Source organism: Patagioenas fasciata, chromosome 19 (assembly GCF_037038585.1).
Source record: "Patagioenas fasciata isolate bPatFas1 chromosome 19, bPatFas1.hap1, whole genome shotgun sequence".
In the NCBI taxonomy this organism is placed as follows: domain Eukaryota; kingdom Metazoa; phylum Chordata; class Aves; order Columbiformes; family Columbidae; genus Patagioenas; species Patagioenas fasciata.
In genome coordinates this window covers 14,049,244-14,076,461 of record NC_092538.1, presented here as the reverse complement: position 1 = coordinate 14,076,461, position 27,218 = coordinate 14,049,244, and the positions used below count along the sequence as shown (strand labels likewise).

Genomic DNA, 27,218 nt, shown 5'->3' with positions numbered 1-27,218 from the left:
CGTGGAGCCTTGCAGTTTGTCCGCGTGAAGCCCTGAGGCGTGTCTGCGTGGAGCTTTCCAGTGTATCTGCGTGGAGCTTTGCAGCGTGTCTGTGTTGAGCCCTGCAGCATGTCTGCCCGCAACCCTGCAGCGTGTCTGCGTCCAGCCCTCTGGCGTGTCTGCGTCCAGCCCTGCAGTGTGTCCGCTTGGAGCCCTGCAGCGTGTCTGTCTCCAGCCCTGCAGCATGTCTGCCTGCAACCCCGTGGCGTCTCTGCGTGCAGCCCTGCAGCGTGTCTGCGTCCAGCCCTGCAGTGTGTCCGCTTGGAGCCCTGCAGCGTGTCTGCGTGCAGCCCTGCTCCATGTCTGCATGAAGCCCTGCAGCGTGTCTGCATGGAGCCCTGTGGAGTGTCTGTCTTCAGCCCTGCAGCCTGTCTGCCTGCAGCCCTACAGCGTGTCTGTCTTCAGCCCTGCGGCGTTTCTGCGTGCAGTCCTGCAGCGCGTCTGTCTCCAGCCCTGCAGCGTGTCTGTGTCCAGCTCTGCAGCCTGTGTGTGTCAAGCCCTGCACTGTGTCTCAGTCCAGCCCTGCAGCGTGTCTGCGTGCAGCCCTGCAGTGTGTCTGTCTCCAGCCCTGCAGTGTGTCTGTCTCCAGCCCTGCAGTGTATCTGCCTGTAGCCCTGCAGCGCATCTGTGTGGAGCCCTGCAGTGTGTCTGCATGCAGCCCTGCAGCGTGTCTGTGAACAGCCCTGCAGAATATCTGCGTGAAGCCCTGCAGCATGTCTCTCTCCAGCCCTGCAGAGTGTCTGCGTGCAGCCCTGCAGCGTGCCAGCATATAGCCCTGCAGTGTGTCTGTGTGCAGCCCTGCAGCGTGTCTGCATATAGCCCTGCAGCATCTGTATCCAGCCCTGTGGCGTGTGTGCCTGCAGCCCTGCAGCGTGTCTGAGTCCAGCCGTGCAGTGCGTCTGCGTGCAGCCCTGTAGCGTTTCTGCCTCCAGCCCTGTGGCTTTTCTGCGTACACTCCTGTAGTGCATCTAGTCCAGCCCTGCAGCGCGTCTGGGTCCAGCCCTGCGGCGTGTCTGCGTGCAGCCCCGTGGTGTGTCTGCCTGCAGCCCTGCAACATGTCTGTGTGGAGCCCTGCAGCGTGTCTGCATGGAGCCCTGCAGTGTGTCTCTGTGCAGACCTGCGGCATGTCATCCTGCAGCGTGTCTGCGTGCAGCCCTGCAGCATGTGTGCCTGCAGCCCTGCGGCGTGTCTGTGTCCAGCCTTGCACCGTGTCTGCCTGCAGCCATGGATTGTGTCTGCCTGAAGCCCTGCAGCATATGTGTTTGCAGCCCTGCAGCGTGTCTGCCTGCAGCCCTGCAGCGTGCCTGCGTGGAGCGCTCGAATGTATCTGCGTGGAGCCTTGCAGTGTGTCTGTGTGGAGCCCTGCGGCGTGTCTGCCTGCAACCCTGCGGCGTGTCTGCGTCCAGCCCTGCAGCGTGTCTGCGTATAGCCATGCAGCGTGTCTGCGTGGAGCCCTGCAACATGTCTGTTTGCAACCGTGCAGCGTGTCTGCCTGCAGCCCTGCAACATGTCTGTTTGCAACCGTGCAGCGTGTCTGCGTGGAGCCCTGCAACATGTCTGTTTGCAACCGTGCAGCGTGTCTGCCTGCAGCCCTGCAACATGTCTGTTTGCAACCGTGCAGCGTGTCTGCCTGCAGCCCTGCAACGTGTCTGTTTGCAACCGTGCAGCGTGTCTGCCTGCAGCCCTGCAACGTGTCTGTTTGCAACCGTGCAGCGTGTCTGCCTGCAGCCCTGCAACGTGTCTGTTTGCAACCGTGCAGCGTGTCTGCCTGCAGCCCTGCTGCGTGTCTGGCAGCAGCCATGCTGTGTGTCTGCGTGGTGTCCTGCAGCATGTCTGCCTGCAGCCCTGCAACGTGTCTGTTTAGAGCCCTGCAGCGTGTCTGCATCCAGGCCTGCAGCCTGTCTGCGTGCAGTCCTGTGGTGTCTCTGTGTCCAGCCCTGCAACCAGTCCGTCTGGAGCCTTGCAACGTGTCTGTCTCCAGACCTGCAGCGTGTCTGTGTCCAGCCCTGCACCCTGTCTGTGTAAAGCCCTGCACTGTGTTTGAGTCTAGCCCTGCGGCGTGTCTACGTCCAGCCCTGCAGCGTGTCTGCGTGCAGCCCTGCAGCTTATCTGCATGGGGCAACGCAGTGTATCTGCGTGCAGCCCTGCAGCGTGTCTCTATCAATCCCTGCGGCGTGTCTGCCTGCAGCCCTGCGGCGTTTCTTTCTCCAGCTCTGCAGCGTCTCTGCGTACAGCCCTGCAGCGTGTCTGTCTCCAGCTCTGTGGGGTTTCTGCGTCCAGCCCTGTACTGTGTCTGCGTCCAGCGCTGCACCGCGTCTGCACACAGCCCTGCAGCGTGTCTGCCTACAGCCCTGCAGAGTGTCTGCGTGCAGCCCTGCAGCGTGTCTGTGTTCAGCCCTGCAGCGCGTCTGTGTCCAGCCCTGCAGCGTGTCTGCATACCGCCCTGCATCGTGTCTGCCCAGCCCTGCAGCGTCTGTGTCCAGCCCTGCAGCCTGTCTGTGTAAAGCCCTGCACTGTGACAAGGGTGACAAGGCCCCAGGGCCTGTGGGGAGACACCCCCCGCTGTCATCCACACACAAAGACCCTGACCCGGGGCCCCTGGGCCTGAACAGTGGGCTTGGGCTCGGCTGGGCCTGGGGCTAAGGCCTACCCCACCAGCCTGTCATGGCCACCAGCCCCCCGCGGGCACCGGCGGCTGGGCCAGCACCACCGCTCCTGAGCCGGGAGCCCCAGCAGGTGACGGGGCCCCAGGGTTTTGGAATTTGACAGTGGACTTGGAGGTGCGGGGAGGAAAACTGGCAGCTCCTGCACACCAGGAGGTGCTGTTTTCCATTAAAATGAACCAAATGGCTCATGATGTTCAAAGCCAGTCTGATCCAAAGGACTCAAAAAAGACACTGAGGATAACCGCACGTTCACAGGAGATGGCATTAGATGACCCATGATGGTTTCCTTGTCCAGTTCTGGTATTCAAGAAGGCCCATAAGCAAAGCCAATTTTACCGTTAAAGACGTATTTCGGTCACAACCCCCAGCTACTCACGTGCAGAACCGTTGAGGGCTAAGAGGGAAACGAAGCCCCATCCAGCAGGAAGCCAGCGTTGCCAAGTTTTGAGCAGTGGTGCCTGCTCAGGGCCAGGACACACCTCACCAGGCCCCCATTGCAGCTTGACCACAGGTTTGGGAGGAACCAAAAAAGATCTGCTTTATTAAACCCGCTGGAGAAAGAGTACAAGGGGTGGCAGGGGAATACACAGTCAAATGGATGGTCTGGGCCATCCAAAACACATGGGGTAGCGGGGGCACCCAAAGAACAAGGGGTGGTCTGGGGCGTCCAAAGCTCTTGTGGAGCAACTGCTACTTTTTGATGGCTTTTTTCTGGCTTTGGATCAGCAGCTGTCAGACCCAGCGGTTTGCAGGTGGGGCTTTACTGAACAGAAGGGAGAGCTGGTGTCAGCAGCCTGGCTGGCCGGCACTGGCGCTCGTCACGCCGGAGGAGGCTCTTGCTGGATGTCTCTCCCGCGAGCCTCAGTGCCTGAGACGGTCTCCTGGCACTGGCCGACGTGGAGTAGATCTGTTCTCCAGAACTGAGGAGTTGAATACAAAGCTCTGTAGTCTTGTATGCACAGAGAGGTGCAGAGCAACAAGTCTGGTCAGGACACATGTGGTGGGACCTGCTTCTGTCTGGAGAGAGCAGGTCCAGGTCCCTGGGATGCAGTCCCACCCTGCTGCTCTCCGTGCCCCCAGGGCTGTCAGGAAAACACCCTCTTTGCCCAGCTCTGGCCTGAAGCTGGCCCACACCCCCTTTTTCAGAGGCGAGCACTCCAAAAGGCAAACACTCAACTGGGAATGCTCTTTCCCCAATTGTTTTTCACTGCCTGCGGTACCTGGGCCTCCCATTGCTCTGGCTCTTTTTTCCAGGCCTTTGGCGGTGCCACTGCTGCGCTTCTGCTCTATCTTGCTGCACAAGGACTCCCAGAGCTTGCGTGTTTCCTCCTCCGTGCACACACGGGGCTGCGCCTGCAGGACCACGGCAATGCAGCAGCAGGCAGTGTTAGTGTCCCTGGCAAGGGCTGGGGGGATTTCAGCGCCCCCCCTCCCTCCTGCCCCTTCTTTTCAGCCTCTCCATCAGCCCTGCTTTGCTCACGGTCCTGACTGCAGAGCCTTTCTGCAACAACCCCTGAGCCAAGGGAGCGCGGGGCTGAAAGCAACCCGGCTGCTTGCTGTCCCAGACCAGCCTGGCCGCACCGTTGCGCCGTCGCCATTACAAACGCCACCACATCAAGCCTTGGGGACGTACCGGTCCTGCCCTCCTCTTCCCCGCCTTGGCAGGGGGTGCAGCTTGGGGTGCAGCTTCCTGCAGGTGTTGGCTGCTGCCTGCCTCTTTCCCCGACCGTTCCCACCGCAGCACTGCCAGCTCGCTGCAGACACACAGCGGGAAGAGGTGGTGTGAGCACAGGAGAGCGCTCCAGCCGGGCTCCCAGCTGGGCGCCAGCCGCGGCCGCAGGAGCGGCTCTGCCGAGAGGCCGGTGCCAGGAGAAGCGGCTCTCTCCCGCGGGGCTGCGGGGAGCAGGAGGAAGGGACTGCGGGAGAGGAAGCGCTGCCCGTGTCCGGAGAGATTTACCACTGGAGCTTGTCCTGCAGATCCAGCTGCTCATCCCTCTCCCCTCTTCTCTTGCGGGCCACCTGCCCCAGGATGCAGGTCACCACCTCCCGCAGGGCCCGGTCTGTCCGTGGGGAAAGGCTCCTGCAACAGCAAGGACAAAGTCTCCCTGACTCTGCAGCTGGGACCGTCCTGCCTCTTCCCACACTCAGCCCCACAGCTATGTGGCCCCATTCTGCCCCACAACCCCCCGGAGGCAGGAGGGGTTTCAAGCCCCTGCTCTGGCCCCTGCCGTGGGGTCTAACCCAGCCCGCTCCCACGGCTGCAGAAATCCCCGGGCGCCCTGTGCAGCCCCGTGGCTCGGGGGTTGGCTCCCTGTACCCACCACCACCGGCTCACGCCCCACCGCCCCAGGGCTCGGCTGGAGCGGGCACACTCGTACCGCTTCGGGGGGATGCTGTTGTCCTCAGGGACTGTGGGGGGCTCTTCTCCGGCCTCTTCCCAGTCCTCCATAATCGTCCTAATCTCCAGCAGGTCACAGCTGGACTCGTCTGACTCCACGCTGCTCGAGGAGCTGTCTGAGGAGCACTCGGGGGAGCTGGATTCCTGCACAGGAGGAGACTCTCATACAACAGCCCTGCACCCGGAGGGTGCTGCTTCCCAGCACGCAGACCCCAGAACACTTCTGGCTGGACCACACGGGACGGGGAGAGCTGGGAGAAGGAGCTCAGCAGGCCCTGGGGTGACCTCTGAGTGTCACCAGGGTTTCACTGCAACTTTGCGTCCCCCTTCTTGCTCAGGAAGGGCAGCATCACCCGCCCGGTTCTGCTGCAGCAAGGCTGCTATGACGGCTTGGGTGCCAGGGTACTTTGCAGTCTCAGCCGCCCCACGGGAGAAAGTGCTCTTTTTCTGCAGGAATCCCAAGTACCTGGCTCCTCTGCATCTCCTTTGGATTTTCTCCCTTTCCTTTCACACCGGGTCTCTCCTTTTCTGCCTTGGACTTTGCTTTCATTGCTCTGGCTGACTGCCGTTTACTTTCTTCCCGTACCGCCGCCTCTTTTTCCTTCTTTTCCTCTCCTTCCAGGAATTTCCGGATATGCTTTGGAAGCTGCTCCTCTTTCTTCTTCTCCCGTTTATTCTGGAGGCCGAATGAAATGCAATAGCAGGCAGCATTAGTCTGTCCTGCCACGGCTGAGCTGTTTTCCTCCCTCCCTCCCTTCTCTTCTGCCTTGCTGTCCACGCTGGTTTGCTCCCAGGTTCCCGCAGGCTCCACCGAGGAGCCCGTCTGGAATGACCAGGGAGATAAGCCACCACCGGGCTACAAACCAGCCGGCAGCTGGCGAGCCCAGACAAGCCCTGCAGTCACCTGGCTGACAGAAACGGCCTCAAGTGAGGGCTCTGGGGGTGTTTCCAGGCTACTGGAAGTGACAAGTATATTCTCAACTGACAGTGACCCGCCTCCCTTCAAGCAAACACCAAAGCAACTGGTCAGTGGTCCCGTGAACACCCAGTGAAGAATCTTGTGAGCACTGGCACGTGTGGAGCAACGCTGCTCTACAGTCCAGTAGGATGTGCTCCGGCAGCATCCGGTGTCGGGTACCTTTTCTCTCCTCTCAATGGCTCTGGCTATGAAGTCCACTTCTCTGGGTGCAACCAGAGGCGGTAGCTTTCCTTTCTCCTCCTTTTCCTTCAAGCAGCTCCTCTGGATGACCGGTAGCTGCCTGCAAAGACACAACAGGGCGTGTTGGCAGGAGCGCAGGAGGAGCTGGTTCTGCATCCTGTGCTTCCAGGTGGCGCACCTGCTTCTGCAGCAGAACGTGCTCTGTTCACATCCTTGTGATCAAGTCCCCAGACACAGAGAAGACCCCAAGCTGTCAGCCTCGGATGGGCCCAACAGCCCCCCCTGCAACCCAGGATGCCCAGGTCTCGGCCCTCTCTTGCTGGAGCAACCAGAGGAACAGGGTCCTGTGCCCGGAGACAGCGCTATGCCCTGTACGGGCAGGTTGGGCACTGGGGACACAGTGTCAAAGGGGGGAGGACATGACCCCACGAGAAGGGCCATCCTGCCACTGGGCTCTCCGTAAGACAGGCGTCAGCGTAGAAGAGGCTCCTGGTTGCTCAGGGCAATCCTCTGCAGTAACTAACTGCAGAACTCTGTTCTCAGCAAACAGAAAGGCCAGGCTCATTTCAACCTGAAGGGAAAGCCAAAATGACCTTCTGCTCCTGGAACGAGCCTTTGCACTTGGCTACTCAAGAGATCTGCACATCGGAAGGGAAGAAAGAAATAGTGGTGCCAGCAGAGTCTGCCAAGAAGCTACAAGACACTGCCATGAGCAAGAAACCATGAGTTAGTGGGACGTGGGAAAAGCGCACTTGGGGTGTTTCCAGGAGAAACGTCTCGCTCCCACAGAGGCCGGAGCAGGGGGTCACGCTCACCCATTTATGCGAGTGTCTCACCTGGCGCGAGGCTCACTCCCCTCAGCTTTCTGACCCTGCTCCGGCTTCACAGTCAGGGCAGGTAACCGATTTGGAGGAAGCCTTGCTCGACGGAGGAGGCGCTTCTCGGCAGCATCCTCTAGAAAGGGGAAAGGAGACGGTTCTTCAGAACAGCATCCCGGTGTTGTTCTGGGAACCGGGTGCCACTTGTGTGCCAGTTCCAAGGAGAGTGACGTGCGGGTCTGCTCAGGGCTGTGGTAACACTGGGGAAGGTGGTCCTTTTCATCCCTTTGGGGGAAAGCCATGTTTCCTGGGAGGTCTTAGGCCTTTTCTGACACTGTTTTAACATCCAACGCCCCATGCCTACAGTGCACCGTTATTCCCTGGGGAAGACTGTTTGCATGGCTTTCTCTCATCCGTGTGCTGAAACGGGGGGTTCCATGGGAGATACTCGTGCTGTCCAGGAGTCATTCTGGGGAGGGGAATCATTTATCTCAAGGGAATCCGGCTCTGGGGTTTCTGCATTGGTCCCGTGCACACAGATTTGCTGCTGGGGCAGGTTCACACCACAGGCCATCACCTTTTCCCTTCACACATCCTTTCAGGTCTATCAGCGCTGGCATTTTCGGCACGGTCTCAAGTTGGTACCTGGAAGAGGAAGAAGGCAGCAGGCTGAAGAAAGGACACCACGTTGTTGACCAAGGCAGCCCAACCCGGAGGGACGCAGTAGAAGCTCCAGTGCCTGGAGAGGCCCCGTCAGCCTGTGCCCGTGTTTTTCCATCCTTCCCGTGAGAATGGCCGTCCTCCCACAAAACCCCCTTGCTGCTTCTGGGGAAATGATTCTGCTCATAGTGCACATGGAGAGCAGAATGTTATCTAGTGCTCTGATTTTCTAACACCCTTTCGAATTCTGATCTTGCCCTCCAAGTTCCTTGTAGAGCCTTGCAGATTAACGTTTCCGGACCTAAGAGCAGTCTCTCCCACAGAGGAAAGAAAAGGAGCAGGAGAAACGTAGTGGGAAATGTTGCCTAAATGCATCTCTAGCTCCACAGTAGGACAGATGCATAAGCCGTGCCACTGTCCCACGTTCCTCCAAGTGAAGTCAAACATACCATGGCAGGACGATAACACGTCCAGAAGAGGTCTGGGAAGCAGCGGTGTCATGGCGTGAGATGACTGAGTCCCTCATCTCCGGCATCTGCAACGAGAACAGAGACGGATGACGGGAGGAGCGGACACTGGGAAGGGCCGGCTGCTCGCTCCGCCTCAGCCCAGCGCCAGCAAAGAGCCAGAGCCGCCCAAGGGCTCTGGGATCAGCAAGCCTTGCTCTGCCTGTGCCTCTGCTCCCGGCCCCCAGAGTGGGGCACGCAGCGCTCCCCGCCATCACCGCCGGCCTTTTCTCGCAAAGTGCAGCTCCTCTGGGGGTGGCTCTTGCAAAGCCAGGCCATTGCATGCCAGGGAGGTGCTCTGCAGAGAGCCTGCTGTGCTCTAGAGCTCCAGGAGCCCAGGTGACTGAACAAGGCATGGTCGGCCAGGGGAAAGCAGCCCCCAGAAAGCATTTCAGAAGCAGCAGGAGTGGGGCTGGGAAAGTGAAAATCCTACCTCGAGAAGAGCTTGCAGCATCTTGCCAGTGCCATTCAGCCTTTCCAAAAAGTGTAAGTAAAATCTCATTTTCATGTCTTTTCCCTGGACAATCAGCATGCCCACGTCCCTCCAGATGATGGCAACGTTCTGCCCGTTCTCTACGCAGGCATGGAAAAGGTGCGTGGTCCTTTCCATGTAGAGCTGCACGGTGCCCTCAGAGACAGCGTTCTCTGAGGCTATCTCAGCATACGGCAGTTGTTCGAAATCTTGATGGCCTGAAAGACAAGAGAAGAGGAACACATGAGCTTGCAGACCTGCTGGGCAGGCTACAATCAAAGGTCTGCAGCCTCCAGGCCCTCGGGCAACACTTTGGTACTGGGCTGTCTGGCTGGGCCAGCGCCTCTGAGGAGACGCTCGGCTTGTCCCTTCCTCTTAAAGTGGACAGTGAGGTACAGAACAGACAGCTGTGGCTTCTCTGATACAGAAAGGGAAACAAAGAGTCTTAGGCATTTGCCTGGAGGAGGTCTAGTGCAGCGGAAAGGGGGAGCAAGAGTTGAAGCATCACGGAACCAGAAGACACCACACCAAGGAAGCTGTGAGGGAACCTGTTGTTGAAGCAGGACAAAGAGAGTGCGCTCTTAGCTGTATTGTCCTCTGGTGATTCTTTAAAACAAACAGCTAGGCAGGGTCCTTTCACAGCCGGCTGGTTTTGTCGAGTGAAGCTCTTGGCAGGACCGCGGTGGGTGGTTGGTACTCCCCTCAGTCACCTCTGGGGAGCAGAGCACCCCTCCCCACCCTGCTCAAGGGCCAGCGCCGCTTTCACGCTGCTTACCAGGGAAGTCTTTGCAACCATAGCGGAGCTCATGGTCCTGCACAACAGCCTTTTCAGGTCGAAACACGGGTCTCTCCACAATCACCAGATCCTGCTCGCTGAGGGCTACTCGCTTTCTGACAACCGCAAAAGTCCCGATTCCGGGAATGCGGACAGCCTGGAACAGAGGAGATGGCGGATGGGAAGAAGTCTTGGAGGGGCAGACGGGTGACTTGTCAGAGGAGGCTGATGGCGTTTAGTGCCCTGCCCTGGCCTGAGGCACAAAGGAGCAAGATGGGCTCCTTGGGAGAACACAAACAGGGGCTGCGCTTTTCCCTCTCACCCCCCTTCAGCTACGAAGAACCAAATAGGTGAGGGAAAGCTGACAAACACCCTCTGGCTCAATCAGATAGAAGGCAGGGGGTTCCCACGCTTGGAATAAATCCAGATGTGTCCCAGGCTTCCAGGTTTTCACATGCAACTCTGACGGGGGGAACTTCTTGTACATCTGAATGGACAGAGAAGGTGTCCATGTCACTGTGTGCATTGCAGTGTCGTGCTGGGGCGTTGCTCCCGCTTTCAACGCAGGGGAAGAACAGCTGCACCCCATGGCAAAGGGCTGTCAGGACTTGATCAGCGTTCATCAGGGTGTGAGGGGAGAAGGAGGTAAGGCCCACCTGGTGGAGAGCCAGCTGCAGGCTGAGGTGATACGATATGCTGGCCCAAATCTTAGCGAACTCTGGAAAAACAAGGGAAAGACCTGTCATGCTCTGAGGCAGCAAGCTCAAGACCATTCGGCCCACTCCTGTCCAAGGAGCGATGCATCTTTCACTCAGGCATTTCAGGTGGTCTCTCTCCAGCCCGGCAAGAACCAAAGGACACCTCATGCTGCCTCCAAGGGGCTCCTTTCCTTGCAGGTGCAGCTCTCCAGGGTGTGACCCACTCCCACGGGAAGCCGGCAGTGCTTTGCCATGCCTGCGGGGGCACGGGGCTGTGCTCCACGCGGCTCTCGGAGGCTCAGGGCAGGCCCTGGTGTCTCCCCAGCAGGGGCCAGTTTTGCCGGGTCACATCTCTGAACACACAGAGCCCACGTGGCCCACGAGCACCTTCAGCTCTTCCATTCAGACATGAGCTCAGCGTGGGCAATGCCCAGCGCCAGGCAAGGGCAGCCCTTTGGGGTCAGGGGTTTCTGCCTGGGCTGCCCCAGGAAGGCAGGGGCCACGTCAGGAAGGGAACCAGGAGCCCTGGCTGCCACATCAGCCCCTCAGCCCTTTGGGATGGTCAAGCAGGTCCCTCCTTGCAGTCACCACTCCTCAGCAACCACCCCCCACAGTCCTCGGGTTTCCATCCTGATTTCAGAGATGTCCTTGACCCAGACACACATGTGAAATTGGGCCTGAAGGCCTTACCATAACGCTCCAGCTTCTCAATAGTTGGGCTCAGGTGAGGCTGCAAGAAGAGCTGTCTTGCCATCTTAGTTCCACTGCTGCTTCAAGTCAACAACTGCAGCAAGTGGCTGGACAATGGCTTTACTGCTTCTCCTTGTCCTCCCCCTTCTCCTCCTCCTTCTCCTTCTTCTCCTCCTTCTTTTTCTCTTCTCCTCCTCCTCCTCCTTCTTTTTCTCTTCTCCTCCTCCTCCTCCTTCTCCTTCTCCTCCTCCTTCTCCTTCTCCTCCTCCTTCTCCTTCTCCTTCTCCACCTTTCACACTCCTTGGTGCTGTCGTGCTCCCTCTCTCCGCCTTCTCCTCCTCACTGCAGAGCAGCTACTCCAGAGCAGAGCGGTGCGAGAGCAGCTCTCAGCACTTGGAGTCGACTCGGCCTCACCGGGGTGAGTGGGGCAGATGCTGGTCACGACAGGGAAAGGGGGGCTGTCACCACTGTGACGTCTGGCTGTCCCACTGTGACCTCGGACCGTGTCACAGAGGGGCTGCACACACCTGCCCCCCAGGCCCTGCCAGGGGCTCTGCAGTGGGCAGGGGTTTCTGGGAGCTGCCCCCACCCCACTGTCTCCTGAGCGGGAGGGGTTTCCCCAGGCCGCCCCTGCCATGTCCCCACATGGGGACACAGGGCTGCAAGCGCCAATGGGCTTCCTTCCACCCTTCCCCGCTTCTTCCTGCCTCTCTCACCCAACGTGTCTGCAGCGGGGAGCGCGGCTGCCCTGCCTGGCGCAGCTTTGGCAGGCGATGGCTGCTCACACCGGCTTTGGAGCTGGCTGCAACCGTCTCCCACTGGCTCCGGCAGCACCGGACCTGCTCCCACACGGGTCCCGCTGCAGCTCCCTTTAGAGGTTTCCAGAGATTTCTAAGCTGAGCAGCAGAGGGGACAAACACTACTTGATGATGTCTGCACTCACAGATAACAGAGTCGCAGAATGGTTGAGGTTGGCAGGGGCCTCTGGAGGTTGTCTGGTCCAGCCCCCTGCTCAGTCAGGGACTCCCGGAGCTGGTTGCCCAGGACCATGTCCAGACGGCTCTTGAGTATCTCCAGAGCTGACGACTCCCCAACCTCCCTGGGCAACCTCTGCCAGGGCTCAGTCACCCAGGCAGTAATAACAAACTGTGTCCTGATGCTCTGAGGGAACCTCCTGTGTTGCAGTTTGTGCTCATTGCCTCTGGTCCTGTCACTGGGCGCCTCTGGAAAGAGCCTGGCTCCATCCTCTTGGCACCTTCCCTTCAGGTATTGATGCACATTGATGAGATCCCCCGGGAGCCTTCTCTTCTCCAGGCTGAGCAGCCCCAGCTCTCCCAGCCCGTCCCCGTTGGACAGACGCTCCAGGCCCTTCATCTTCGTTGTGACCGTCTGGTGAACTCTCTCTAGTGTGTCAATGTCTCTCTTGTACAGGGTAGCCCAGAACTGGCCGCAGTGCTTCAGGAGTGGCTTCATTCACCAGTGCTGAGGATGGGGGAACGATGACCTCCCTCGATCTGCTGGCAGCAGTCTCACTGTTTACAGAAGCTCTCAGTCACCCTGACTGCCCTGGGAAAGAATTCTGAGGAAACCCCTTGAAATGCTTCGGCCACTTTAGCGGAGAAAAATAACACCCCCACACAGTTGCCAGGCTTTCACTGCTCACACAGGGACAAAGGACAGCACGGGGACAGCACAGCTCTCACTCTGGAGCTCGCTGGCTCTGACACCCGTGCCTGTTTGGGAGAAATATCAATGGGAAAGATTTTGTGCTCTGGGATTCAGGTCATCTGAAGAACATCAGCAAGGAGAACAACTGCCAAAACCTGCACAACGATGTGACCAACTCCAGCTCCCCTGCGGAAGGAGGCGGCTGGTGCTTGTCCCAGCCCAGCCATGCCATGGGCGACCCAGAGCGGCTGAAAGCAAAGCCTCTTTCCAGGCTCTCTACGCTCTGAGACTGTGGGGCAGGGTCCCATCCATGAGAGATATGAGGGGCACATTCTGCCCGAGCTCGCAGGCAGCTCTGCTGCACGGGCAGCAGAGGAAGGGGCAGAGGGGTCTGGGTGGCGGCGGAGGAACTTGGAGCAGAGCAGGGGGCACGGAAACCCAGGGAGGGTCTTGGAGACGGGTCCAGAGAGGATCCAGGTGTACATGAGGAGTGTGGCAGTACACTCTCCCCCTACCCCCTGCCCCGCCTCCGCTGAGAACTGATGTGGCAGCTGCATGTGTGCACCCCCCACATCCCCTTCTCCAGCACCACCCCCCTCTCCTGCAATGGGGCAAGCTAATGGTTCTTATTGTGAGACCCAGGCCAGGGTCATTAGTAGGGAGGAGGGGGCGCACATAGCCACAGTAGGGGTGTGCAGAGAAGCCGTGAAGCTTCTAGACCGCCCACAGTCAGATCTGACACGGATATAAACGGGGTCCCGTTGAATGGCCGTTTGTGGTCTTCTCGGAGCTGCGGGTCTGTCTGCCTGAAGCCTCCCCTTAGGCAGGATCTCCACCTAAAGTAGCCTCCCGGGATTGGGTCAGCCTCGTCGCCTCGCTGGGGTGAGCGATAACTTACTAGGTAGAACTGAGCTATTTCCTCACCAGATCAGCGAGTGTATTAAATAATTCCTCGCCGCTTGGGCGGGTGTTTTCCTCATTATAAACCCGTGGATTTTCTTGAATAATTCCTTGCCAGATTCAGGCAAGCGTATATCTGTAATATAATTTCTCACTAAACATGTGGGTGTATTTTTCCTGGGGTTAGAGACTGTAATAGACTTAACGATATATTTGTTAATCAAACTGGTCTAAATGGATATGTTATCAGTGGCTGTGAAACCTGAGCATATAATATTAGTACATGCTGCCATTAAACAATGCAACCTGTATGTAGTCTTTGTAGAAAAAAAACTGTTCCACAGATATGTGTAAAAGCCTAATTTAGCGTACCCTGCAGAACATTCGGAAGAGGCTGACAGAGAGAAGGGCTCAGGGTCATTAGGAGACGGGAGTGCCGAGGCGCCAGTGAGCCGCTGGGTGCCCGCGGCCAGTGTGGGGGATGTTTGGAGGCTTCAGGGGCACCCCACAACCGGTGTGGGGGTGCAGAGAAGCTTCTAGAATGCCTAGAGTCAGGTCTGATCAGCCTATAAAAAACGGGACTCTCGTCGAGACTCCGCCCATTGTCGCGGGTCTCTCGGAGCACGAGCGAGATGCTGCCGCCGAGAGCCCTCCTCCCCGGGATGGAGACTCCGCTTGCCTTGCCGCCACGGGTGTGAGTAAAACGGCTCGCAGGATTGCGAGTATATTTATACTTTCCGTGCACATTTGCACCTGTAACTTCCCGTGCTTAATATAAGCACGTATAAAATTATTTGCTCGCATAATCGCGAGTGTATTTATACTTTCCGTGCACATATGCATGAGTAACCTTCTGTGCACATTTGCACACGTATAAAATTATTTCCTCGCATAATCGCGAGTGTATTTTCCTCCCGTGCTTCCATATAAGCACGTGTAGTATTCCGTGCACATTTGCACGTGTAAGTAAATTAACCCTCGCAGGATTGCGAGTGTATTATAAATTTACCCTCGCGGAATCGCGAGCGTACACTTTCCGTACTCACTACGAGTACCTATATCCCTTTAAGAATAATCCCGCACCGTGTTCAGGCAAGCGTGTACTCCTCTGGGCCTCAGGGGCGGTTCCGGCATTGTTTTGGGTGAAGCCACGTGCATGCACACTGTGGACCTCCTGTTGTACTAGTTGCTGCCCCTTCATAATTTTCCTCAACTGATACCCGAACCTATATTTAAGTCACTTTTGGAGTGCTAAAACCCTGTTTCTCACCGGTTTAATAAAAGTTGTTTTGGACCCTCTTGTCCCTTAAACTAATCTCGGGGTGCATTCCGTGACACGCTGGCTTTCTTCTTGCTTTGGATCAGCAGCTGCCCCTCCCTCTTGATGTCTTCCCAGGTGGGGACGTGCTCGTCATCTTCGTCATCAGATTTAGAGGATTCTGGAGGAGGGAACAGAGAGAAACGGGCTGGGGAGGGTCTGCAGGGCCACTTCTGCTGTGCCCATGTCACCAGGGAGAGCCAGCACGTTTTGGAGGGCTGGTGACATCACAGGGAGCTTTCCTGCCAAGCCCTGGCTCTTCCTGCCCAGCATCCCAGGCTGACCTGCAGGGCCTGGCAGTGCCGCTGCTGTGGCCCATCCCCAGCTGCTGGGGCTTCCCAGAAAGGTCTGGAGCCACGTGGTGCTGGACGCAGCTCCAGCTTCATTCAAAACAGGTGGCAAGCTCAGAAACTCAGTGGCTCCTCCAAGAGTATCCAATGGGAAGAGGCCACAGACAGACCCCAGCACTGGTTGTTCTTCACAACCAGGTGATTTCGAAGACAAGGCTCTCCCTCCTTGCCCCACAGCATCTTTTCTTGTTCCTTCTGTGGTTCGATGCTCACCACCCCGCCAGCTGCCTTCATGCTCCCACATCCCCACCTAAAAGCACCACCCATGCTCAAAGCCTTGGAGACAGCCCCAAGGTCTGGAGAGAACTCATGGGCTGGGCTCTGCTGGGACAGGGAGAGACAGGCGAGGATGGTCACAAATCCCAACAGGCAGGGGCAGGGACAGTCGCCGTGGGACACGTCCCCGCTAAGCTCTCCTACCGTCATCGCTGCTGTCTCTCTCCTCAAAGGAAACCACCACGTTCTGAGGATCACTCGACATTTTTTTCTCCAGAAAATCCCTGGCCTTCACAAAAATCTGTGAAAGACACCCTGGGTTAATTGTTGAAGGGGAGGTGGGTGTTACAACCCAAGGGATGCCCTTGATGTCCCCCTGGGGGACACTTGGGATGGGCCATCAGGAGGAGCCTGCTGCGGGTCCCCGAAGACCCCAGCAGGGATGGACATCCCACGTATCTCGTTGCTCTTATCCAGGATCTTGCACTCAGGGGGCAGGTGGGCCGCCCGCTGTGCCAGGTACTGCAGCTTCTGGCCCAGGTACTGGAGCTTCTCCTCCACCCCCCGGGACAGGAGAGAGTCATTCTGGAGACGGAGAGAACCACCTTGGTGGGCAAAATGAGCCACCTGGGGTGATGGTGGCTGCGTCAAGTGTCACCGCGCTGTGTCACTGCGCCACCCAGCGCTGGGTGAATACCTGGCCAGGCACGGTGATGCCGTGCAGATGGAATAGGAGGCGGTCGATTCTGTTTTCAAATTCAAGGAGAAGCTCCTCGTTCTTCAGCAGCTGGGCTCGCGACCGGTCTCGCCGGGCCTCTTCGGACTGCAGTTTTGCCCTCAGCTCCTCCTCCAGCATCCTGCAGCCAAGCACAGTCACATCCATACAACTGCACAGGGGTGCAGAGACACCACAAATCCGTTGCAAAAGCTGCCCAAGTTGCAACCCACCACACCCCCTGCCATGAGTAGGGACATCGTCACCAGCTGAGGTTGCTCAGAGCCCCGTCCAGCCTGGCCTGGGATGTCTCCAGGGACGGGGCATCCACCACCTCTCTGGCCAACCTGGGCCAGGCTCTCACCACCCTAAGCGTAACAAGCGATAAGACAAACAGAAATGGCCTCAAGTTGCACCGGGGGAAGTTGAGGTTGGATCTGGGGAACAATTTCTTCCCCAAACGGCTGTCAGGCATTGGAACAGGCTGCCCAGGGCAGTGGTGGGGTCACCATCCCTGGAGGGTTGGACAGACGGAGATGAGGTTCTCAGGGACGTGGGTTAGTGCCAGGGCTGGGTTAACGGTTGGACTCAATGATCTTGAGGGTCTTTCCCAACCAAAATGAGTCTGTGATTCTATGACATGGCTGTCGCAAGGGACACACAGGGATGGTGACTCCACCACTGCCATGGGCAGCCTGTTCCAATGCCCGACAGCCCTTTTCAGGAAGAAATTGTCCCCTATATCCCACCTAAAACCTCCCCTGGTGCCAGTTGTTTCAGGGTCTTGGTCTGGTCTTTGCACTCTGGCCAACAGAGAAGCCACAAAACGTGTTGAAGACTTCTCTCTGACAAAGCTGGACTCCATTTTTCCATCTCAGTTTTTGGAGAATCCGGTCTGTGGCCTGTTTGCCAGATGCAAGGGAACACTGAGATGCTTTAGCTGCCTTGAAAGGAGGGGAAGAGCAACGACATGCAGCAACACAGGAATTTCAGGTCTCCTGAAACTGTTAAGTTGTGAGCAGAAGATAAAGGCCAACTGCTTTATCATGAGCATTCCCTGAATGTGTTCAGACACCGCATCCCAACTCCTCACCATGTCTGTGAGGCGAGGAGAAGACGTCACCCCACCAGCGAGCTCCTGCCCGGGAGACAACACTGGGTGCAATCGGACTGACTGCCGCTGTCTTAGCCTGGCCCGGGAGAGGCGCCCGTGGAAATGGATGTGACAAGTGGCAAAAAGGTACAGGAGCGAGTGGGAAGACACCAGAGGCAATGCCTGGGTTTCTAGAGTAAGAAAACACCAAAATACAACCAACCAGGAAGGCAGTGGCAGGGTCAGGAGCATCCCTCTGCCAAAGTGACCCCTGGGCCACACAGGACAGCCCTGCCTGGGACAGCCTGCCTGCACTGGGCAGGGGAGCTGCATGGGGCACAGTAGGGCACTGTCCCCACCCCATGGGGGCCATGGGGCAGTAGAGCCCATGTCGGGGCGTCCCCAAGATGGAGGTCATAAAATCATTGAATTATTTTGGCTGGAAGAGACCCTCAGGATCATGGAATCCAACCATAACCCACCCCTAGCACTAACCCATGTCCCTGAGAACCTCATCTCTGCATCTGTCCAACCCCTCCAATGATGGTGACGCCACCAGTGCGCAGGGGAGCACACACATTCCCAAACACTGGAAAAAGAAAGGTTGCACGGTGCCCTCCAATATAGGAAAATTAATAATGTAAGGAATAAATTAAGAAATGCAGGGGAGGGAAAGGGCTGATGCCATTGGGGTTTCATTAGGTGGCAGGTGGGGGGGTGACACAGCCCAGGGAAGGAAAGGAGAGATTTCCTCTTCTGCCCTGAGAGACCCTTATTCCTTCCACAACAACCACTGCCAAAGGCTTGACAGGAGCTCCAGCGCAGTTGTCTGCAGCCGCTGCCGGTGAGAAACCTAAAATAGGACATGGGAGAATTTGCACGGGAGCGTTCACCACGCGGAAATATCTCTGCCCTGGGAGGGCTGAGGTTGAGTGCGTTGGAGGTTTGTTTTTGTTTTCAAGGATGTGATCAAAATCACATGAAATGACACACAACGAAGGATAGGCACAGGCTGGGACTGACACTGGAGCCTCAGCATCAGGTTTTATCGCTCATGGAGAAAGGGAACCAGGCTAAATCAGCCAGCTGGAGGCCAAAACAAGCAGCTCCTTTGGCTGTTCTGGGACGGGAGATGCAGGCAGGGCCACCAGTGTGGGGTCTGTCCTGGAGCTGCAAGGGTGGGATGTGGGACGAGGCAGACAGAGCTGCTTCCACACAAGGAGGCACAAACATCTGCCATTTCCATGTTGGTTTTAGGAGGGTTAATATATGTGTGGGTCAAAACTCACCATCACATCGCCTGGGTTGGCATTGCCAGCCACAGGTTGGGTTTTAGCATCGTTCTAAAATGCTGGAGGGCCTGAGGCAGCACTGGTGACAGAGGGACAGACCCCCTGGGGTCCATGTCTGTCTTGCGCTGGGGACCCCAGAGCTGGACTCAGTTCTCTGGGGGGCCCCAGGAGAGCAGAGCAGAGGGGGAAGCATCCCCTCCCTCCACCTGCTGGTGATGTGGCCCAGGACACACTTGGCTTTCTGGGCTGCAAGAGCACACTGCCAGCTTATGGCCCTTTTGTTACCCACCAGCCCTTCTCCACAGGGTTGCTGCCCATCCGTCTGACCCTCCCTCCCTCGCCCAGTCTGTGCTGGTACTGGGTATTGCCCTGACCCAGGTGCAGGACCTCGCACTTGGCCTGGATGAATTTCACAAGATTCACATGGACCCCCCAGCCTGTCCAGGTCCCTCTGGATGTCACCCCTTCCCTCCAGTGCCTCGACTGCACCACTCAGCTTGGTGGAAAACCAAATGTGAAGTGTCTTGGGTGATGCAGACATCAGAGAAAGGCATCTGGCTTTAGCTCTCTGCCAAGCACAGCTGGGGAAACCCTTTGAAATGCTTCAGCCACTTTAGCAGAGAAAAATAACACTCCCACACAGTTGCCAGGATTTATCGCTTACAATTTCTAACTGTTGGTGGAAATCTTCATTCTCAATCACTTTAATCAGCACCTTGAGCTTCTCTTTCAGTTTCTTCCCCTCCCTTGCTGGAAGAATAAATCGCAGCCTCATGTGAGCACGTTTGATCTGCATGGTCTCCTTTAACTGTCTGATCACTTCCAGTGCCTACAAAGGTGTTAAAAACAAAGAGCATTTACACACCTGCTTGAAAACCATCACACAGACCAAAACCTCAAATCCTTCGCATCAGCTTCTGACACTTTTGTCAGCGCTGCAGGGAGTTTGCTCGAACAATGCTTTGGTAGATTAACAAGGAAAGGCAGAGTTCTTGTTATTCGTGATCCCTCCAACGCTTAAAAAACCCCTCTGAAATCTTAAATAGCACTTATACTGCAAACCAACATGTGGCTCAGATGCAAGGCCCGATCTATTACCTCAATCAAACTAAAGGACAAAACTTTTCTTTCTGTTCCAGGCGTATCACTGTTGCTGCTTTAATTAGTTTCTTTCTTTCTTTCTCCCTTCCCTGAATTGTTAGAAAACAAACTGCACGAGTTTCAGCAGCTGTTTGCATCCAGCATTCAACCACCGGCTGGATGAAGAATCACTCTGCAGAATTCAGCCCCCAGGGCTTTGCTGATCCCTCTGTGGCTGCAAACAGAGAAATTACACTTGAAGCCACCACCTCTGACCTGAAACCGATTTTGCAAGAAAACAGACCTGCTGCTTCGTGCTCTAGTTTGGTTTGACGGAGTAGTGAATGTCCTTCACGGCTCTTTCTATGACGATCACTGTGTACGGCCTCTTTGTTTTGGGATTCACGCATTTGTCAGCGACAATGGTCGCGATGTCTCTAAACATCTACTCCAGCTGCGTGTGCCGTTCTTTGTCCGATACCTGCAGCTCTCCTTCTGTTAAAATCTGGACAGTAAATAACTAAAAAAACCCAGTTAATAAATGTCATGGGTTTGACTACAGAGTGAAAAATCTAGTAACTCTGTTAAATTTAACAATTGCTTGAATGGTTTGGTCAGATGTGAAGTGGATAAAAAAATAACAGTATTAATAATGTATGTCATTATGACAGACAGCACGGAGAGATTTCAAAGAAAAAACTCACCACAGAAAAACTACAAAAAAAGATGCGCAGATTTCCTTGAATTCACAACAAGCCCACAGTTCATATCCTACCAAGAAGGACTAAGAAATTAGATCTGTTCTTAACATTTCATTGGACTTCCCCAAAGTGAGCAACTGTCCCCTTTGCATCCCCTGCATCCTTAAAAATATACCTTAGGTGAGAAACTCTTCAGCACTGGTAATTCTTTTTTTTTTCTGTGTCCACAGACATCAGTGTATAAAAGCTGTATATTCTACAGAGTATTCAGAACTCTTTTCAGCTAAATACATATAAAATATTCAAGACTTGGAGCACAAGTGTGATGGGAGCAGCTGAGGGACCTGGGGGGTTCAGCTGGAGAACAGGAGCTGAGGGGAGACCTTCTGATCTCTGAACTGCCTGAAAGGAGCTTGGAGCCAGGGGGGGTCGGGCTCTGCTCCCCAGGAACAAGCGCCAGGAGCAGAGGAAACGGCCTCAAGTTGCCCCAGGGGAGGCTGAGGTTGGATCTTGGAACAATTTCTTCCCCAAAGGGCTGTGGGGCATTGGAACAGGCTGCCCAGGGCAGTGCTGGAGTCACCAGCCCTGGAGGGGAAAGTCTTCTCCAAGCTTTTATAAAGCTGCTAACCGCGAAGTGGTTGAAACCTACCATCTTACAGATTTCTGTTTGGTCATCCGTCACAAATGCTTTAACAAGATCATCTTTCTTTGCCACCTGGCCTTTGAAAATGTTGACAAACACTCTGTGTGTCTGCAGGACCTCATCAAAATCTTTCTCCCTAGAGATTAGGGCACGGTTAGAAAATTTGTGAAGTCAACAATATAAAAAAGAACATGAGTTTTTAGCAAGGAGGAACAACCTGTGCTGCCAACGAGCCTGGAAACTTCTACTCCTGAGATGTAACTCCCCAGGAAAGCGCAGGGCACTGCCCTGTGCCCAAGGGCGCTCCGCGTACCCGGATTCACACAGATCCCACCACCTTCCTGGGCTGGAGAGCCGCGTACCACAAAAGCTCCCCGGCTCCACAGCCAGGCCCCACCTGGGCCTCTCCCCTGCCACAGCTGGGTGCCCACACGGGGCTGCCCCACAAAACTGGGTCATAGAATCACAGAATGTGCTGACTTGGAAGGCACCTACATGGATCACAGAATAGTTTGGCTTGAAAGGGGCCTTCCCAGCTCCCCCAGTGCCACCAGGATCACGGAGTCCAACTCCCGTCCCTGCACAGGACACCCCACAGGTCACCTCGTGTGCCTGAGGACATTGTCCAGTCTCTCCTTGAACACTGCCAGGCTTGGGGCCGTGACACCTCCCTGGGAGCCTGTTCAGTGTCCAGCACCTCTGGGTGAAGAACCTTTTCCTCATGTCCCACTGACCCTCCCTGGCACATCTTCTGCCATTCCCCGGGCTCTGTCACTGTCACAGAGAAGAGCTCAGCCCTGCCCCTCCTGCTCCTGCTGAGGAACCTGCAGCCCATGAGCTCTGCCCTCAGTCTGCTCTGCTCCAGCTGAACAAACCCAGGGACTTCAGCTGCTGCTCATCCGGCTTCCCCTCCAAACCTTCACCAGCTTAGCAGCCTCCTCTGGACACGCTGCAGTAGCTTTGTCTCCTTTTCTCCTGTGTCCCCAGCCTTGCACACAGTGGATGCTCCAGGTGAGGCCGCCCCAGCGCAGAGTAGAGCGGGACAATCACCCCCTGCCCGCCTGGCCGTGCTGTGCTGGGTGCACCAGGACACGGGGCCCTCTTGGCTCCAGGGACACCGGTGGCTCACGTTCAACTTGCCGTCCACCAGAACCCCCGATCCCTCTCCATGGAGCTGCTCTCCAGCAGCTCGTCCCCCAGTCTGCCTGTACAGCCGGGGTTGGCTCAGGTGCAGGATCCGGCACTTGCTTTTGTTGAACTTCATGTGCTTGGTGATTGCCCAGCTCTGCAATTTGTCCCGGTCCCTCTGCAGGGCCCCTCTGCTCTTCAGAGTGTCCAAGGGAGGTCCACACAAGCCCCCCCCAGCCGGGCCCCACACGGGCCTGCGCCCCACACGGGCCTGCGCCCCACACGCCTCCCTCCCGCCCTCGGGCAGGCCCCGGGCCGGCACTCACGCTCCGCTGCGCCATCCCATGGCCTTGTTGCGGTAACAGGCGATCCCGAAGCGCTTCCCGGCGCTTTCCCCCTGGTTGGTGGGGGTGAAGACGGACACGGCGGCGGCCGCCGCTGCGCCACGGCCGAGGGGCCGCCTCACGCTGCCTTCCCATTGGTGGCCACCGCCCCCAGGAGCGCCAGCAAGAACCGTCCGGCGGGAAACGGTGGCCGGAAGGGGCGGGGGTCTGGGGAGCTTGCGGTGTATGGGGGGAGGAATAACCGTGAGGGGCGTGAACCTGTGAGGACTGTGGGGGGTGACCGTAGGGTTTGGGCTAAATAACTCTGAGGGCCAGTGGTAATAACGGGGCGGAGTAATGACCATGAGAGGAGGGTGGGTGTGGGGGGTTGATAGCGGCGGGGTCGGGGGTAATGACTTGGGGAGGTGTGAGTGGGAACCGTAGGGTGTGTGGGGGTAATAACGGGGCGAAGCAATAACCCTGAGGGGGGAGTGCATGTGTGTGTGTGGGGGTAATAGCTGTGCATGTGGGGGTAATAACTGGGGGGATGCGAGGGGTAGTAACTGTGAGAGGGACAATAACGGTGTTGGTGATGACTGTGTGTGTGTGAGTGATAACCCCGGGGGGGTGTGTGTGGGGTAATAACTGTGCGTGAAGGTAATAACTGGGCTGGGGGGCGGGGGGTGTGAGGGAGGGAAGAGTAATAACCCTTGGGGGCAATAATTGTGGGGAGGGGAGAAGTGTGTGGGGGTAATAACTGGGGGGGCTGTGAGGGGTGGGTGTGGGTAATAACTATGGAGGGGGCAATAACTGTGTGTGTGAATAATAGCCATGGGGGGGTGGGTGATAGCTGTAGGGTGGGGGGTGATAACTGGGGGTGTAATGATGTTGAGGTGGGGAGAGTGTGTGTGTGTGTGGGTAATAACTGGGAGTGTGTGTGTGTGAGGGGGGAAGGGTAATAACCACGGGGCGGGAAAATGTGTGTGTGTGTGTGGGGGGGGTGATATCTGGGGGTATGTGAAGGGGTAATAACTGGGGGGGGTGGTTCTGAGGCAGTTACTGGGGTGTGGGATGTGGGGGTCAGTGTGAGGGGTTTGTATGGGGGGTTAGAGGGGTGGGTGAACACGGGAGGGATGGGCTGGGGGTGCAGGATGGCGCGTGCTGGGGTGGGCACAGGGTGTGGGGTACTTGGGCTGCTGCAGGTTTCTGGAGCCCCCTGGAGGGGTAAAACCCACCCCTGTGGGCTGCCCACATAAACCAGTCGTGCTGGAGGCACAGGATGAGCTGCTGAACGGGCCTGGGAGCCCCTCGGCTCTTTTCTTTTTTGGGGTTCAGTATTAATTGTGGAGGGGTGAGGGGGAAAGAAGCTTTTTTAGCATTAGTAACAGCCCAGGGGAAAAATAAGTTAGCAAAGCTTCCAGCCTCTTGGAAATGCTCGGTTTCTGAGCTCGTCTCACGTCTGCAGAAACAAGATCCAAGAGGACTGTGGATAACAGCAGGAGGCTGTCATCTGCGTTCCTCAGTCCATCAGTGTTGCAAACAAACCTTATTTAAACTCTTAAATGCTTTTTTTTTTTTTTTTGAGCTAGGTAGTGTCGGTGACTGCACAGGTGCACTCCTGGCTGCAGCGTTATGTACCCTGAATTTTTAAGTTGGTTCAGAACAGTGTGGGTTGTTCTGAACCAACCGTCACCCACATGATAGAATTCTGAAAAAGTATTTTGAAGGTTTCCAGGTTTTAGTCTGGCCTTGAAACTCTGGGTCGAAGCTGTTGTTGTAACCAGTGTGGTGTCTCATGTACACAAGCAAGGGCTGTGTTCGGCAGCAGCCTCTGTGGCAGTGATTTCTCCCCTGACATGGAGCTTTTTAGCTCCAGAGATCTGCCTGTGTCAGGTCCGCGCAAAACTAAGGCCAGCGAACGTTTTGCAAGGACTCTTTACTTTCAGGCACTTGCACAGCACAAAAGTATTTTCTGCCTTTCCTTAGAACAGAACCTGTATGATTATTTTTCTTGTGTGCTTACACTGAATTCATCCTGTAGGAATCTGCTTTCGCTAAATCTGTTATTTATTCCAGATCTAGATGTCTCAATGGATACGTGGAACTTCTTCTATACTTCCCTGGTGTCCTTATGGCTGCACAGACTTTACGTTGATTCTGTTGTTGCTGTTGGTGAGGCGTGGAATGACCTTACAACCCTTGAGGTTATAAGGAAGGTATGTATTTAGGTACGATGCCGGACACACGGGGAATCATTTCACCTAATACGTGTGTAAAATTACAGTAGCTGTGAGCTTGGTTAAATGCAGTAAAGCGTTACATATTCACGGAAGTTTTAGGAACACCTGTACATATTCATAACCTGTCCCCGAAAAGGCGGTTCTTATTGCAGTGAGTTCAGGAGACCATTTCCAGAGTCTCCGGCTCCTCCTGGTTGCAGCTGCGCAGTGATCGTGACCCCGGGTCCTCTTCTCTGTACCCGATCACCTTTGGTCCAGTGTGATGAGTTGGTTGGGTCTCAGACTGCTGAGTTGGTTAAAACTGTGTCCAAGTTTCTGTAATCTAGTTCACCCAAGGATGCACCCGAGGATTGTGATCTTTGCAAGGCGTCAGTGAAGTCCTGTTTTTTGTACAATAAGTTACACAGAGTTAAGCAAGGCTAGGCAATAGTGATGTGGGTTAAAGGGTTAGCTCTCTAAGTGTCTTTAGTGATGTGGGGTAGGGTTAGTTCCTTAAGTGTCAAGTGTTAATTAGTTAATTGTCAGTTCCCTGTATCATTCCCCCCTTTGCTAAGAGGTTAGTAAATTCTTTTACTAATGTGATGATTGTCTATGTTTTCTCTGGCCGCAGGTAAGAAGGCTACTTCTACCTGAGAAAACCCATCTCTATCCTTCAACAGATTTTTAATGTTAATGCAAAAGTCAGGCTCCTGGTGTTTGTCTTCTGCGCTGCTGAGCTCTTTGGGGGCAGCTGACAGCCATGTGGCTGGTGCTCCGGCAGGAATGGCATCTTCTGGGCTGCGACGGGAGCTTGCGTTCTTTGGCGTGGTGACCCCGCTCACTGCAGCTGTAGCATTTGTCTTCTCTTTCGGGTTTCTTCTTGCTGAGGTAGGAAGTGCCGTTTGGGTTGGTCACCCAGAAGGACCAAAGGGACCAAAAGGTTACCCAGAAGGTCCAGAAGGACCAAAACATGTCAGGGTGGACATAACCTAATTTCTTTGATAGAATTTCAGAAAGGTTTTGGTTAATTACTACAAATGTAAAGCTTTCTTCTGCGGAAGTGGGCAATGTAATATATACACTCTGATGGTTTTGATTCCAAAGCACCAATTTAAAGCGTTCCCCCATGGTTTTATTCAGATCTTGCTCATGGCAATTTTCGTCCCATCCGTGTGCTAGGGTTGTGACCGTAAGAAACGGCATTTTCCAGGTTGCGCCTGGGTTACCCTTCGTGGTGCTTTGCAGACTTTCTTCACTCTAGAATGATGGATTCGGGCATTCCGTTCTTTAATCTTGGTAGCAGTGAAGGATGCCAGGAGGACTTGAAATGGGCTTCCTGTTGTGATTCCAAAGTCCTTTTCTGCAAGAGACTTCACAGACACATAATCGCCCAATTGGATGTTATGTACTGGCCCATCCAGACCCCTACTCCAAGTTGCAAACACTCTTCCCAATTTTGTTAAGTTGTTTACGCAATATAACCATATAAAAAGTCATAATTTCATCCCCTTCTTGTGCAGACATCCCCTTCTGTACACTATAGGGTCTCCCATCCAGGATTTCAAAAGGATTTAACCCTTCTTTGCCCTTGTCCTTGTTCATATGCAAGAGGGACAAAGGTGAAGATTGAGACCAAGCCAAATTTGCCTCCTGCCCCAGATTTACAATTTGTTGTTCAATTAGATGACTCACTTCATCTTTTTTTTTTTCTTTCTACCTGGCCACTGGAGGAAGAATGATAAGGTGTATGTAGTTGCCAGTCTATTCTCAAGTGCTGACTGATTTGCTGTACAATTTTTGATTTAAAATGTGGCCCTTTATCAGAGGATATATCAGCTGGAACACCAAGCCTTGGTATTGTTTCTTGTGCTCATGTTTTAGTTACCTCCCGAGCTTTTGCTGTTCTGGTAGGGAGTGCTTCTGGCCAACCTGAAAAGGTATCAGTTAGTACCAACCAATATCAGCACCCCCCTTTTCTTGGGAGTTCCGAAAAATCAATTTACCATTATTGCCCAGGTCCGTTTCCTTTCCCAATTTGACCCATTTCTAGCTTAGGTATATTCTTAGGATTAGTCTGGAGGCAAAGAGCGCGTTGCTGTGTCACCTGTCTTACAGTAGTGTACCAATTTGTAGTTACTATTTTTGATCAAATGTTCGTATAATGTTTCTGCTACTAAAGGGCAAACTAAATAGGAGGTAACAATAAGTTTTCTCTTGTGGGGCGTGAGCCCACCCTTCCTCATGATATGATTCCTCTAAATCTATACTAAGTTTCTGGTCTTCCTTAGTATATTCTGGCTTACCTTCTAAAATAACCTGCCCATCGGGGACTAGGGCACTTTACACTTTTACCTTTTGCTTAGGCACCAGTTTTGCCTCCCTGTCCACCAGCTCATTTCCTTTTTTCCAATTCCGAGCTCGCTTTCTGGTGGGCCTGGATATGCATGATTGCCACCTTCTTAGGAAGTTGAGCTGCCGATATTTCTCCTGCACGTTTGATATGTGTGCCTTGAGAGTTCAAGAGTCCTTCTTCTTTCCAAATTGTTCCGTGCACGACCCTGAAAGCATACTTAGAGTCCATATAAACGTTCACAGTTTTACCTTCGGCTAGTTCCAGAGCACAGGTAAGGGCGATTATGTAGTATATACTACATTATATATATATATATATAGTATATATAGTATATACTT

At 55.2% G+C, this 27,218-nt stretch overlaps 2 protein-coding genes across 3 annotated transcripts; both read right to left on the bottom strand.

The window, feature by feature from the left end:
• Positions 1 to 3,217: 3,217 nt before the first annotated feature.
• LOC139829410 (uncharacterized) lies at positions 3,218 to 7,384 on the bottom strand. Of its 2 annotated transcripts, XR_011741895.1 has the most exons (7): positions 7,099 to 7,384; positions 6,242 to 6,362; positions 5,570 to 5,779; positions 5,084 to 5,247; positions 4,663 to 4,785; positions 3,926 to 4,459; positions 3,218 to 3,625 (listed from the first exon to the last, which is right to left on the bottom strand). XR_011741895.1 is itself a non-coding variant. In XM_071816897.1 (6 exons), the coding sequence occupies exons 1-6, from the start codon at positions 7,380 to 7,382 to the stop codon at positions 4,303 to 4,305; spliced, it is 1,059 nt and encodes a 352-aa protein (XP_071672998.1). In that variant the 5' UTR covers positions 7,383 to 7,384; the 3' UTR covers positions 3,218 to 4,302. The 2 variants fall into 2 exon arrangements, 1 of the variants encoding a protein (XP_071672998.1); XM_071816897.1 differs by having other exon boundaries at positions 3,218 to 4,459.
• A 187-nt stretch (positions 7,385 to 7,571) lies between these two features.
• LOC139829419 (coiled-coil domain-containing protein 81-like) lies at positions 7,572 to 12,354 on the bottom strand. Its single transcript, XM_071816908.1, has 5 exons — positions 12,240 to 12,354; positions 9,494 to 9,718; positions 8,680 to 8,936; positions 8,190 to 8,275; positions 7,572 to 7,725 (listed from the first exon to the last, which is right to left on the bottom strand). The coding sequence occupies exons 1-5, from the start codon at positions 12,352 to 12,354 to the stop codon at positions 7,572 to 7,574; spliced, it is 837 nt and encodes a 278-aa protein (XP_071673009.1).
• Between the last annotated feature and the right edge of the window lie 14,864 nt (positions 12,355 to 27,218).

Excerpts from the sequence above, each read along its gene's own strand:
- LOC139829410 (XM_071816897.1), bottom strand. The coding sequence starts at position 7,382 with ATGGCTTTCCCCCAAAGGGATGAAAAGGACCACCTTCCCCAGTGTTAC. Across the intron at positions 5,780-6,241 it reads CCATTGAGAGGAGAGAAAAG|AATAAACGGGAGAAGAAGAA; the intron begins GTACCCGACACC and ends TTCGGCCTCCAG. Across the intron at positions 4,786-5,083 it reads AACAGCATCCCCCCGAAGCG|GAGCCTTTCCCCACGGACAG; the intron begins GTACGAGTGTGC and ends TTGCTGTTGCAG.
- LOC139829419 (XM_071816908.1), bottom strand. The coding sequence starts at position 12,354 with ATGAAGCCACTCCTGAAGCACTGCGGCCAGTTCTGGGCTACCCTGTAC. Across the intron at positions 8,276-8,679 it reads TGCTGCAAGCTCTTCTCGAG|ATGCCGGAGATGAGGGACTC; the intron begins GTAGGATTTTCA and ends TTCTCGTTGCAG. Across the intron at positions 7,726-8,189 it reads CGTGTTATCGTCCTGCCATG|GTACCAACTTGAGACCGTGC; the intron begins GTATGTTTGACT and ends TTCCTCTTCCAG.